General features: G+C 46.9%; 1 protein-coding gene across 2 annotated transcripts in view; it reads left to right on the forward strand.

Moving 5' to 3' along the window:
* The first annotated feature begins 324 nt into the window (after positions 1–324).
* Positions 325–14530, forward strand: part of CD226 (CD226 molecule) — a 91189-nt gene continuing 76983 nt past the window's right edge. The window contains exons 1-3 of one of the 2 annotated variants that reach the window (XM_086372197.1): positions 325–1007; positions 5617–5781; positions 6090–6425. In XM_086372197.1, the coding sequence (XP_086228323.1) occupies positions 5736–5781; positions 6090–6425 (382 nt within the window). In that variant the 5' untranslated portion in view covers positions 325–1007; positions 5617–5735. The remainder of the gene's footprint in view (positions 1008–5616; positions 5782–6089; positions 6426–14530) is intronic. The other variant, XM_086372196.1, reaches the window with a different exon arrangement.

Here is a 14530-nt window from a genome sequence, read left to right on the forward strand (position 1 = left end):
GTATTTCCACAAACTGCATGAACTGAGCCTCAGCCACAAACCCTGTGTGTTGATTTAGCCTCCATCCCTTACTAAGTCAAAAGCATGGATAAAATTAACTCTGCTGTCCTCTGGAACAACCTAGAAACTGTTGTGTGTCTGAAACAAAGAAACTGATAGATTTGTGGGGAAGGTTCTTAGGAAACCACCAACCTGTGTGCTTTCTGTGTCAGAGAGTCGGAGAGGCAGAAAACAAAACCGAGAAGGGTATCTGGGAGGCAGCGCTCAGATCTGGGCAGAGATAAGCTTCCTGGGCCTCAGAGACTTCTGCCTCTGAAGTGCTTTGATTGGCAGGAAAACGAATGGGGAAGAAAAGGCAAAGTAACCAATTTCAGGTTTTTTCTTTTTGTGCGTGTAGTTTCAGTTCAGAGTTAGAACACTGACGGTGAAAGTGCATCCTTTCAAACTGTAGACGCTTACTGGGGGAAAGAGAAGGGACCAAAGTATATCTGACTTGGGAATGAGTCTGAGTGGCTGAAACAGTAGAGATGCTCCCAGAGAGAAGCAGGGCTGCTTGTTGATTGGTTTGAATCCTCCCGGCTGCAATGTCAGTGATTTAACTTCAGCTCTGACCTGAGGGAGCCCTGGTGTGAAGTGGGCGTGGGACCAGGAGGCTCTGGGACAAACCAAGCCCCAGCTGCCCCCAAGACACACCCCCAGGGAATGAGCGGGGTGGGGAGATGGCCTTGACTGAGAGGGAGTGAGGCCAGGAGGCCCCGATAAACAGGAAGCCCTTACCGGAGATGCACAGCGGGAAGAGGACTCAGAATGAGCCGAGCCCTTGCATCTCCAGGTTGGTGGTAACCTTCTAGAGGAAGGTTGGATGTGGTCGAACTCACGCTTTCAAACTTAATACTGATCAGGGAGAGGGGGGCTGTGGATCCAGAAGGATGACCAGCGGGGAAAACAGGCAAGTTGCTGCGGGGAAGAGCTGTGACTGACTCCAGGACGACCATTTCCACAAGCATGTAAGTTTAATGATGGGCATAGTTTAGTAAAAGGGTGTCGCTCAAAGTCCTTTTTCTGTCTGTTCCTGGGAAGGTCCGATAGTTTGGATCTTGAGAATAAGAAAACTGGGCCTTTTTACCAGTGTTGGGCTGCCTGGCTTAACCTGGTGATGGTGGTTTTGTTACTAAGTCATGTCCAGCTCTTTGCGACCCTATGGACTATAGCCCACCAGGCTCCTCTGTCCAGGGGCATCCTCCAGGCAAGAATGTGGGGGTGGGTTGCCATTCCCTTGTCCAGGGGATCTTCCCCACTCAGGGATCAAACCCCAGTGTCCTGCTTTGCAGGCAGATTCTCTATCAACTGAGCTACCAGGGAAGGCCTCTGGCTTAACCTACCTGCCATCAAGAAAGCCAGAGTGAGGATAACTTAGTCATAAAGGTTTGATCTCCAGGTGTAAATAACCCTAGGCAAGGGATGGCGAACTTCTGCGAAGGGCCGGAGAGTCAACACTTTGGGCTCTGGAGGCCGCGTGCTGTTCGGTACATTTCCTCATATGGCAGGAAACAGCCGAACGGGCATGTCTGAGTTCCCGCTGAGCTGTCTCCAGAGATGGGACAGTGGGCTGGCTTGTTCTGGGGGATCCCAAAGCAAAGTCTCTGCCTTGAATGGAAGCAAGTTTCCATGGCCCCTCAGAGGCAGCAGAACCTGTCAGAGGGAGGTCTGTGACTGGCCACCAGGCCCTGGTGGGAAAGGTTCTTTTAAGGAGACTCAGTGAAGCAGGAGCAGCCCCTGGACCCTGCTGCTCCCCTGATAGGCTGCGAGCAGGAGCCTCTGAGCAGCCAGGAGCCCCAGCCACAGGCCCCGTCAGCTCTCCCTCTGAACACTGGGGAGAGGACAGAGCTCGAGTGGTCTTGAGCCGCCCGCCTTGCCGCATTGTTCTCAGGGCTTAGCCCAGGCTTTCTGTTCCACAGCCCTCGGCTCCTGGGCATGTGGGTCGTTGTCCAGGCCGGGAGGAGGAGGTGGGAGCAGGGATGGGCTCCCGGACGCACCAGGAGTCTCGGCAGGAGCCCTGGAGGGCGGACTTGGGGAACCGAGGAGAGAGCAGGATCCTCCCAGTCTCACCGGCACTTGGAAAAGCAGAACGCCTCATAGAGAGCAGAGCAGTGCAGCTGAGGAGGTGGGGAGGGTCTGTGAGGATGGCCAAGGGAGGGGCACCCAGCCCAGGACATGTGGGGGGCATCAGCCCTGTGCGTTGAAGTCACACTTCTGCAGATTGCAGAGATGCGGTCAACGGTAGAGAAGTCAAGGAATGTGTTGATGAATGCCATCCTTGAGAATGGGCTCTTTTTTACATAGATGGCTCTATTAGGAAAAATCCTCAGCCCAAATCCCTTCATAAATCATGCAAAAAAAAAAAAAAAAAGGCTGCCTGCACAGCAAAAAATAGATCCTGCACAGCTTCTGTTTGTCTTCAGCTGGATGTTGATCAATAGGGCACATCCTTAGCAAAGGTGTTGCAGCTGAACCTTATCTCCAGCCCCATGTCTTTCTGCACCTTTAATTCACGTCTGTGACCTCTAGGCCCCTTGAGTGTAGACGCTTCAGAAGACAAGTGCCCTCTACTCTCTTCACCTGTTAGTAAGTTGGCCTCGGATGCCTTGGGAATGAAGGGGTTACTACAAGTTTTTGTTCATGCACACCCCTTTCCCGGTCAGCCTCCTGCATTCCCCAGTCCTCACTCCCTGGGCGAGGAGGTTCACTGAGGGTCTTTCTGTCTTTCTGATGTGAAGTGTAGATCATTTCCTTGATTCTTCTTGGATCTACTCAGGCCCCACTTGCCTTCTCCACCTCCAGCCCCCAAATCTGTCATAGTTCTCAGTGGAATGGCTCCAATTAGTCATGATATCCCTGTGGTGTGGGAGAAACCAATCCCCAAACTAGAACAGGTTTTTGTTAGGAGTCGGGAGAGGAAGATGGGCAGTGCTCGGCTCTCTTTCTAAGAATTTAAAGCAGACACTTAAGATTGGTGTCTTACGTGCCTCCAACAGATTCCACCTAGAATCGTATCAGAAGGTCTTTGAGGGCAAACAGCCTCATCCTGTCTCTCTGCACAGTCTAATCTCTTGTCATTTTCTGTCTCCATCTGCCCTCAATGGCTTCAGCTGCAGTGATTTTTTACATTTCCTCCTGGAGCTGGGATTCTTTATGCCATCAATACATGTCCCAGGAATCATGCTTGGTGCTGGAGCAACAGTGGTAAAATAGCTGCCAAGTCTGAACTCCTCTCTGGATGTCATTTAAGACCCTTTGGATCCAGACGCAACTTCATTTGTGTCCCTTCCCACCCCTCTAGGCTGTAGTCACATCATTCCTGAAAATGCCCCGTGTTATGCACCTTTATCTCCTCTTTCCATTTCTCTCTGTCTTTTTTAATGATATCATTCACATTTTTCTTTGGCTGTGCTTGTGAAATCTTAGTTCCCCGACCAGGGATTGAACCCAGGCCCCGTCAGTGAAAGCGTCCAGTGCTAACCACTGGACTACCAGGGCATTCCCTCCTCTTCCCATTTCTCTACTTGGAAAGTCTCATTCAGGTGGAAAAGCCCAGGAAGAGGTGCAGCTTTCCTATGAAATCTTCCCCAAATCTGATAGAATGAATTTGTTCCTCTTTGGGATGTCATAAAACTCGATCATACAACTTGAATAGAAATGATTTAGTTTTGTTATCATAAATTGCTCCTTGTGTCTGTCTGATACGATGTGCTATACATGACTGGAAGGCAGAGACCATTCTTGTGTCTCCAGGACCTAATCAGGGTCCCTGAGACAGGGCTCAGTAAAATTTTTATCAAATTACTTACAAAACAAAGATGACAGTTGCCTCATCGGACTAGGTCACAAAACAGAGAGGAAAGGTTTTGGAAAACAGAGTGCTCTGTAGACATAAGGAAGCACTGTGCAGTATTCTACGGACACGTTAGAGTTTTGTTCTGATGATCGTTACCTTTTTTTTTTTTTTAATAATTTTGTTTATCATGTTTGGCTGTGCTGGGTCTTCACTGCTGTGCCGGGACTTCCTCTAGGTGTGGCGGGCTGGTGCCCTGTGTGGGCTGCTCACCGTGGTGGCTTCTCTGGTTGCAGATCACGGGCTCTGGGCGCTCGGGCTTCAGTGGTTGGGCTCCCGGCTCCAGAGCACAGGCTCAGTAGTGGTGGCGCACGGGCCTAGTTGCCATGCTGCACGTGGGATCTTCCCAGACCAGGGATTGAACCTGTGTCTCCTGCATTGGCAGATGAATTCTTTACCCCTGAGCCACCAGGGAAACCCTATCATTACATTTCTGATGTCACACTTGAAGTTCCCACAGTAGTTACTGATGTGAAGGAGAAGACACATACTGGCGAATTTTTTAGATGGAATCACATAGGCTCATAGTCAGCATCAGGCAAAGGTGCCTTTAATGGTTCCTGCTCCCTGTTTTCTCCATTTTTAACCCACCTTTTATTTCGACCGTTTCATCAGGGGGTCAGGTGCATTCTTCTTCATTGTCTCTTGTAGTATGCTCCCAGCAAGTTCTCAGGAAACTGAATATTGTTTTACAAGAGAAGGAGAGCAATGATGCACCTCCTAGGATTATGTAAGATGGAAGCATCAGGAGAAATTGGGTGAAGGGTACACAGACCCTCTCTGTACTTTTTCTGAAAATTTCTGTGCTGCTGCTGCTGCTGCTAAGTCGCTTCAGTCGTGTCCAACTCTGTGCGACCCCATAGATGGCAGCCCACCAGGCTCCCCCGTCCCTGGGATTTTCCAGGCAAGAACACTGGAGTGGGTTGCCATTTCCTTCTCCAGTGCATGAAAGTGAAACATGAAAGTGAAGTCGTTCAGTCGTGTCCGACTCTTTGCGACCCCATGGACTGCAGCCAACCAGGCTCCTCCGTCCATGGGAGTTTCCAGGCAAGAATACTGGAGTGGGTTGCCATTGCCTTCTCTGGAAAATTCCTGTGACTTTACAATTATTTCAAAATAAAAAGTTAAAAAAAACAACGGTGTATTTGTATATAACCCGAGCCACACTCTGGAGGGCCTTCTGCAGTCCCTTAATTTACCCCCAAAGCAAATGCCTGAGGTCAGCAAAGAGGCAGAGGTGACGGGTTGGCTGTGACAGTGGGCCACCCACGCTGGTAGAGTTCAGGCCCCTCCTCACACCTGGCAGACTCTGCTCCCCTCTCTTGTTCTCAGTGCAGACTCCCTGGCCCTCCTTCCATGGGGAACACCACCACCTCTTCCCCATCCCCTGCCCTGCTTTGTTTTCCTTCGTACACTCACCGCCTCACCACACCCCATACTTCCTTATTTTATTTTCTGTCTCTTCCCACTGGAAGGTAAGGTGCATGATGGCAAGGATTTTTTTTTTTTTTTTAATTTATTGGTCCATCCTCATCACCTAGAGCAGAGCCAGGCACCGAGCATGCGCTCAGACCACATTTGTTTGATGAGCGAGTTTTTTGTAGAAAACGAAAGCTTGAAAATAAGCCATTTCCCCAAGAGAGAAGTAATTCGAATCTACCCATCCTTGCGCGAGTGAGCCTGACTTTGAACCTCAGACCTTTTTTCCTGTGTTCACACTTCAGATAAAGAAGACGCTGCTGATAGGATCTGAGAGGAAGGAAGCAGTGCCTGCTGGCAGGGCTCTGCAGATGACATTATAAATTGTCCTTCTAGAAACTGGCCTCCCCGACGGCTTCCAGAGATGGATCACCTCACCCTCCTCTTGGCAATTCTTTATGTGTACACAGGTAACAATAATGTCTTCATTTAAAGAATTTACTCCTTTTTCAAGTCTTATACTGTGACACGTTCAGAATTTATGACGCTCTGGGTTGGTCTAGATAACTTCTCACTTGTTCAGAAAAACTACAAGTTGTGAATGCCCATAATCAGCAGTGGAAACCTTTTTAGGCTAAGATAGAAACTGCCAGCCTTTACCGTGATTCCAATGTATTTATAAGTATTTACAAGACTATCTTCCTAGGTCTAGAATAAGTTTCTGATATCTCTCTGGTGTTTCAGTCTAATTGAACTCACGTGATGACATGTCTTTCAGCGCCATGTGAAGAGATTTTTTGGGACACGACTGTTAAACTTGCTAAGAATATGACCCTAGAATGTGTGTATCCATTAGCGGACACTGTAACCCAGATGGAGTGGTTCAAGATTAAGATGGAGAGAGAGTCCATGGCCATTTTCAACCCTGCATTCCATGGGATCATAAGAGAGGCCTACACTGATAGGGTCTACTTCTCAAATCACACCATGGCCTCTAACGACATGACCCTGTCCTTCCACAATGCCTCTGAGGCGGACGTGGGCTTCTATTCCTGCCTCCTGCATACTTTCCCACACGGAACCTGGGAGAAGGTGATACAGGTGGTCCCACCAGGTAAGTGACATTTTCGTTTACCTTTTCACCCACCTCCAATATTTGGTTCTACGAAGACCATGTAGCAACTGTGAAATGCCTTACCCTATTTTTGTGTCATTTCCCAGTTGCATTTCTAGATTCTATATTGTTGTTTGAAAGAAATAATACCGTGAATCAATTCCATTTTTCTTAATGTGCTATCATCTCGTGAATTCAAATGTCATGGGAGAAAGCACAGGCTTTACCTTGCCTTGATGAGAACTTGAACCTCAGTGAAGCTGCTGTGGACAGTGTTTGGGTTCTGGGGCCAGTCACCTGCTGTGTGGTGGTCCCATTTCCTTTTGCAAGACTCCAAGTGCTTCAGCTCTGCGCATTCAGTCCTTTCTGTGACAGCAAATCTGGGTTTATTAGTGAGTCCTGGGCAGGGTTCAAGCCCTGGCTCCTGTTTTCTCTTCACCCAAGTTTCACTAGAGAGGATGCTTTAGAAGTTGCAAGCTGTCATTTCAGGAAGAATCAAATGAGCTCTTTAAGTGTTTCCTGCCATGTCTGCCAGTGACTGTGGTTCAGTGCTTAGTGAGTGAGTGAGTCCTGCGAGGAATACCCACATGGATGGGGTATTATATTTGGAAAAACTCGGTTTTAAAGCCTTTACTTCCTTTATAACCTTGAATTAGCTGCTCAGTCTCTCTGAATCTCAGGTTCCAAAACAGCAAATTGAGTTAATAGCTCCATTCTCTTTGTTGAATGGTTTAGGGATCAGATATGTAAAGAACTCGGTCCTCGATAGCCGGGGAATTATTATTATTGGTAGGTATTATTATTGCTTGTGCTTTTACTTTATTTTTAAAAAATTTAAACAGTTTTTCTTCTGTTATTTTTGGCTGTGCTGATCTTCATGGTCGCGTGGGCTTTCTCTAGTTGTGGTGAGCAGGATCTCCTCTCTCATTGAGGGGTGCTGGGTCCTCCTTGCGGTGGCTCCTCTTGTGGCTCTTGGACCCTGGCACGCTGGCTCAGTCATTGTGATGCACAGGCCTGGTTGTCCCATGGCACGCAGGTTCTTCCCAGACCAGGGCTCAAACCTGTGTCCCCTGCATTGGCAGGGGGATTCTTTACCACTGGACCACCAGGGTAGACCTGTGCTTTTGATGCAAAATGACTAACGATGACATTTTTAGATAGACTGGGTAAGGCAAAAGTTCGGGACTGTGTGTTTCCTGTCTGGTGTCTCTCAAGTTATATCCCAAACAGACCTCCAGCAGAGCACACCATATACCACCTGATACAGTGCTCTCTTTTTAAGGAATCTGTATTATAAAGAACAACTCACAGTAGTACATAGGAATATCTAATGGTCAGGAGGTGAGACAAACTTCCATGTGTTAGTTTTCCCTTTAGCTAAGCTTAAGAATAATTCTGTGCATATGAATGAGCCTTTCAGAGTGTCAATCAGCAAAATCTCTCCTTAAATACTCACTTATTAAAGACCTCATTCATCACTCAAGCTCTCATTTGCTGGTGAAAGCTATTAAAAGCTGTTTGCACGTCTTCAGTGTCTCGTCCACTCTGATGAGCCACTCAGGTGGGGCAGAGGATGACAAGGGTCTTGGGGTGAGCTCTTGGATGCATGGCCTGAACCACCTGGGCCAGAAACCGATATGCTTCCCCACCCTGCCTCAGGCTGCGAGATTTTGTAGTTTGGGTTCCAAGTCAGGTATTCTGATCTCTGTCAAAGAACAGTCAACTGAAAACAGGTGCAACTGAAACGGACCCAACACCGTAAACCAGCTGTACTCCAGTGAAATGAAAACGTGAAAATACTGTGTTATGAAGCAGCAGCAAGGTAATATATTTTTCATGGGTGTATTTGAGATCTGTACAGACTTTTCTGCTTCTTTCAAGGTCTTGATTCAATAAGATTTATTAGCACTGTCTTCTTTATATGAAAAAAAAAACGCTTTGTATAAAAGTTTGTATTTTTCTGTCTCTAGAACTGACATGTCTATGCTCAATTGTCTTAACCACTGTGAGTGAGAAAGGCTTTTCTTTAAAAAAAAAAAAAAAACAAAACAGGTAGAGTGCTGGTTACTAGGGCGGGGAGGTGGGAAGTTGGGGAGATACATGTTGGTCAGAGAACAAAGTTGAAGTTACATGGATGGAATCAGTCTAGAGACCCAATGTTCAGTGTAAAGACCATAGTTAATGTCATCATCTTGAACACTGGAGGTTTGCTAAGAGAGTAGATGTTGGGTGCTCTTCTCAACAACAGCAGCAAAATGTAACTGTGGGGAGAAGATATGTGAATTAACTTGACTATAGCAATTATTCTACATACCATTTTGTGGTATAGGCCCTAAATATATACAATTTTTATTCGGAACAAAAACATGTAGCTTGACCTCTTCTGAAGGTTTAAGGATACAGGGTAGCACTAAATTACTGAGAACTAAATTATGGTTGCCACCCCAAGGTAGGATTTGTAGCACCATGTACGAATGACTTCGGCAATATTTTCCCTCATCCAGATTTATTTCTCCCTGTTGTTATTTTGAGGAAAAGGGAGATCTCTGCCATATGGGACTTTTTCAGAAACTGTGGTGAGATTGTCAGTCAGTCACCAGTCAGAGAAAAGGCCAACTCTCCTTGTTGCCGGAATTCTGATGATGGTATTCTTAAACATATTTTGCTGTTGTTTTTGATCATTTATATTTTTAAAGGATAGATTGCATTAACCAGCCGGTGAGAGTATTTCATTCACTTTTGAGATCTGGAGGGTTTCATTTTTTCTTTTAAGCTAAGAATGATAGTGAATTTATAAAATATAGTAGCTATATTTCAAAATTAATCTTAACTATACTTAAGCTCTTCCCCGCGTGCTTTATTTTGCAGAATGTATTTATCTGTTTACTTTGGGATGTGCTGGGCCTTCCTTGCCATGCGTGGGCCTTCTCTAGTTGCAGCGAGCAGGGTACTCTCTAGTCGCAGCGTGTGGCTCTCATCGCACTGGCTTCTCTTGTTGTGGAGCGCTGGCACTGGGCCTGCGGTCTTCAGTCGTTGCTCCGTGGCGCGTGGAATCTTCCCTCACCAGGGATCGAGCCTATGTCCCCTACCTTGGCAGGGGGACTCTTAACCAGGGCACCACCAGGGAAGTCCCATGTGTGCTTTAGTGCATGTCAGGGTCTACAAACATCACCTGCTTGTATAACGCAGAGGGGTAGTTATCTACTTAACAGTGAAAGATTGGACTCAGAATCCAGAGATCTTCATGTGTACAACAGATTGTAAGATCTTTAAAAAGATGAAAGAATTGAGCCATGTGTGCTCTAAATATACAGATTTCTCCCTTTACTGAAAGTTGATAGTGTGCGAGGAGCTCAGTCAACCTTACTGAGGTCTTCTCGTTTAACTCCCCCTCCTTCCCACTTGGATGTAGATGTAACTTAGATTTGAGGGTGAGGACACTGAAGGGAAGTGAGGTCTAGTGACCTGTCCAAGTTCTCAGGCTTTGTGTCCACTGGATCGAGTTGCAAGTAGAGGACAGGAAGTGCCGGCTCAGGGGACACGTGAGCAGGTGGGGGCTGAGGGGACACCCGTCATTGCTGGTCCCTGCGGTCCTTCTCCTCCTTGAGTTTTCAGCACAGAGTGGAAGAGCACGTTGAAGATCTCCTTCTGGATAAATGATATTGTTAGTGCAAAATTATGTGAAAATGTGCGTTCCCTTCAGAGCAGGCATTTCTTAATCAGTAACTGATTTAGAGCATTTAATGGCAAGAATGGCTACATTTATTTCAGTGCCTCATGGAAAGATATACTGAGGCATCTCGAGAGGGGACAATTCAAAGGCAGCCCTTTCATGGAAGAGTTTGTGGAGGAAGTGGGGTTGTGGAGAAAATGACTGTGTAACCCACGTGTCTCTGGCTTCACTAGTCAGGGTGAATGTAGTTACATTGATGGAAGTGTCCCCCCAAATGTGTCATGCACCCCAAATTCTCCATCAGCTAACTCTGACCAGATTAGCTAAATCTGACTCATGCCAGGTGTGCATGAGGTAGATATTTTTCCTCTGGTTTAATGCTCATGAAACAAGGTGGGGTCGGAGGTAACGTGTTCCCGTTCTGTGTGTGCTCAGTTGCTCAGTCATGTCCGACTCTTGGCTATTCCACAGACTGTACAAAAGAGACTACAGTCTCTCTTGCAAAGAGACTGACGGTGGGACTGGACTCTTTGTGACCCCATGGACTGTAGCCCACCAGGCTCCTCTGTCCATGGGATTTTCCTGGCAAGAATATTGGAGTGGGTTGTCATTTTCTCCTCCAGGGGATCTTCCCAACCCAGAGACTGAATTCGCATCTCCTGCATGGGGAGGTAGGTTTACAACTGTGCCTCCTGGGAAGTCCAAATACAGCTGAGGAAACCGAAGGGTCATTAGCCAATTCAAGGTTGCCGAGTTGCAACACCAGGGTGAGACCAGGTGGTATTTTCAAAGAATGAGAAGGAGAGCTGGATGCCAGCAGAGTGGGTGTGAACAAGGAGGCTTAGGAGGAACAGGTCCTGCTGGACCTGGAGGACTTGGAAGGATCTTTTAAAAAATTATGATATGATTGCTGTACAGTATGATATAAGCTGGGCTTCCATGGTGGCTCAGACAGTAAAGAATCTGCCTGCAAGCCTGGAGACCCGGGTTCAACCCCTGAGTCGGGAAGATCCCCTGGAGATGGGAATGGTAACCCACTCCAGTATTCTTGCCTGGACAATCCCATGGACAGAGGAGCCTGCTGGGTCAATGGGTTCACAAAGAGTTGGAACACAACTGAGGGACTAACACACACACACACACACGCACACACACACACACGATATAAATCACAGGCATACAGTGTAGTGATTCACATTTTTTAAAAGTTACACCTCATTTATGGTCATTAAAAAATATTGGCAATATTCCCCTGGTGGCTCAGATGATAAAGAATCTGTATGCAGTCCAGGAGACCCAGTTCGATCCCTGAGTCAGGAATATCCTCTGGAGAAGGGAATGTCTACCCGCTCCAGTATTCTTGCCTGGAAAATTCCATAGACAGAGGAGCCTGGCAGGCTACAGTCCATGGGGTCGTAAAGAGTCAAACACGACTGAGTAACTAATACTCCCTGTGTTGTACAATATATCCTTGTAGCTTATTTAATACATAATACATTTTTACAAGGAATTTTTTAGCATAGCCTGGGGGAGGGAAAGAGAGAAAATGGAGGGAAAAAAGTGGGGGTGCTGATGGCCACGAGAAGGGCATGGGGAAGTCTGATTCAGGCAGACAGAGACTGGATGGTGTGACTGGAGGGCAGAGCTCCAGGTCTCACCTGAGCCTCATTCGGGGCCCCTCACTGCCTGAGAGGCGGCCTCGAGGTCAGAGAAGGAACTGTGACGGTGGGACCCTCTCTCTGTGCTCACAGCAGAGGTTCTCTGTGGGCCCAGCTAAGGTTTTATACAGTAGATTCTGTGTTTAAAAAAAGAAGCCAAAGCCCACAAAGCAGCAGAAAGTCAGAGAAGAGCCTGGAAATGTTGGACGGCCCAATGTCGCTGTGCCTGATGGAGTTTGAACTTGACTCTGCAGTGTAGACCATCGGAAGTCTCTGAATGTTTTCAGAGGGAGACACATAATAAACCAGTTTTTTCCCTCACCACCTATGTTAAACTCATTGCAGCCGTATAGAAGGGGAAGAGTTGAAGGGCAGGTGAACAAATATTAATAGTATTTTATGAGTTGGAATGCTTATCCACTGGTGACAGGAGTGCAAGTTGGTGGATCTATTGTGTTAATGGTGATGGTAATACTCAGGGCTGTTCAGAGAAACAGAATCAATACCATGTGTCATGTGATTTTGGATAGGGCAGGCCAGCAGGTGGAGACCCAGGAGGACCCAGTGATGGTGCAGATGCCATCGGGAAGCAGCCTGCTGAAGGGGGGAGGGGGCGGTCTTTTTCTTGTATTCAGACCTTCAAGTGATTGGATGAGGCCCACACACATTAGGGAGACCAATCTTCTTGCTCAGCAGTCACCAATTTAAATGTTAATCTTCACTAAAACTGACTCATTGGAAAAGACCTGATGCTAGGAAAGATTGAGGGCAAAAGCAGAAGAGGGCAACAGAGGATGAGATGGTTGGATGGCATCACTGATTCAATGGACACAAACTTGGGCAAACTCTGGGAGATGGTGAAGGAAAGGGAGGCCTGGAATGCTGCAGTCCGTGGGGTCACAAAGAGTTGGATACAACCTGGCAACTGAACAACAACTTAACCAAAACCACTCTCCAAATTAACACCCTAAATTTAGCCATCACATCTATTTGGAAAATGATACTGCTTTAGTTAAAGAATCCAATTCCTAAGACCTAATCATTCCACCCCCTTGTGTATTCTGGGGATTGCCCACATGTAGGAGACATGCCTGAGAAGGTTTAGGCAGCAGGTTGCTGTGACAGCCTACAAATGAATGACTGATCACGGTGCTCCCCGACCAGGATGAATTTGGGGAACATCATGTGAGAAGAAAAAAGCAAGGGTTTCTGGAGAACACATAGGGTACGATTCCTTTCCTTTATAGTTTAGAAACATGCGGGGCTAAGCGATATGTTACTTAGAGATGCACACATGTGCTGAAACTCTGAGGAAAGCACAGGCTGGAAAGAGATGGAGTCAAGGAGAGACATGAGGGTCTTCAGAGTTCCCAGTCAGGTGTTTTTCTTATCCAGGAGCTTTGTTTCCCATCTGTCTTAAAAATGTTTCATGAAATTCCTCTCAAATCTATTGAATTTCTAAAAAAAAAAAACAAAAAAACAGTGAAGAATGCACTTGCGATTTTGAGCGTTCACAGATAATTATCTAAATTAACGGTGAGATCTTCATTCTGATTTGGGCTAGAGGTCCAGAAGAGGGAAAACGGTCCAAATTTTTATAATCCAAGGGCTGAAAAATGATGGTTTCATTTAAAAAGATGGGAACTTAGGAGATGGCTTGTCTTGGAAGAGAGGAAGTAACTGCAAATGGTTTCAAATACATTGAGTTGAAAAGTAGCCTTTGACCAGTTAATGGGTTGGGATTATGGAACAGAGAACCAAAAGAAAGTTGAGGACTGAAGACATTTGGATGATCACCCAGCACATGTGAAGACGGCAGTTAACCAATCAAGTTCTTGTGGGTGGGAGGAAGCTGAGACCATCGCGTCACAGGATGGTCACACTGAAGCTGGTGGGGAGCATTCGTGTTACAGACTGGAGAGGACTGGGGGCAGGGAGGAGGGAAGTGGGGGACACTCAAGCAGGACAGGGGCTCTTGGTGTGGGAGCTACTGTGTTCATGGCAGAGGTGCTCTGTGTCACTGTATCACGCAGGCTTCTCACCCTATCTTCTTCGGCACTCCAGCCCCACCTGCTCCCATCTCAACTCGGACAGTGAGGGTGTTCCTTACTGTCTCCTTTCTGGTTTTGTTCTTTCCTGGGTGGGATGAGACTCCCTGTATGTCGTCCATACTTGGCCTTACTACTACTACTACTAAGTCGCTTTAGTCGTGTCCGACTCTGTGCGACCCCATAGATGGCAGCCCACCAGGCTCCCCCGTCCCTGTGATTCTCCAGGCAAGAACACTGGAGTGGGTTGCCATTTCCTTCTCCAATGCATGAAAGTGAAAAGTGAAAGTGAAGTCACTCAGTCGTGTCCGACTCAGCGACCCCATGGACTATGGCCTACCAGACTCCTCCATCCATGGGATTTTCCAGGCAAGAGTGCTGGAGAGGGGTGCCATTGCCTTCTCTGACACTTGGCCTTAGATGGGTCTTATCGCTACGCCCGTCAATGTCAATATTTGCTCTTGTCTTGTCAGTTGGTTTTTCTAAAGTTGTGGTATCTCAGGATTTAAATTTATTTAAAGATGGAAATGGGAAAGTGGCCCAGATCTGGCAGGTAGACCTGGCTGGGCTGATTTGTGGGAATGACATCACTCATCCACTAATTCACTCATCACGGCTTTATTGAGAGCCTGATCTATTTAAAATAATGTCTGTGCTTGGGAAACTAGAGAGACACGATCTTAGCTCTAAACCGTACACAAAGTATTAGGGGAGATAGAAGTTGTG

This window comes from Bos grunniens, chromosome 24, assembly GCF_055505025.1.
Source record: "Bos grunniens cultivar Pamir isolate PY7600 chromosome 24, Bosgru_T2T1.0, whole genome shotgun sequence".
Lineage (NCBI taxonomy): Eukaryota > Metazoa > Chordata > Mammalia > Artiodactyla > Bovidae > Bos > Bos grunniens.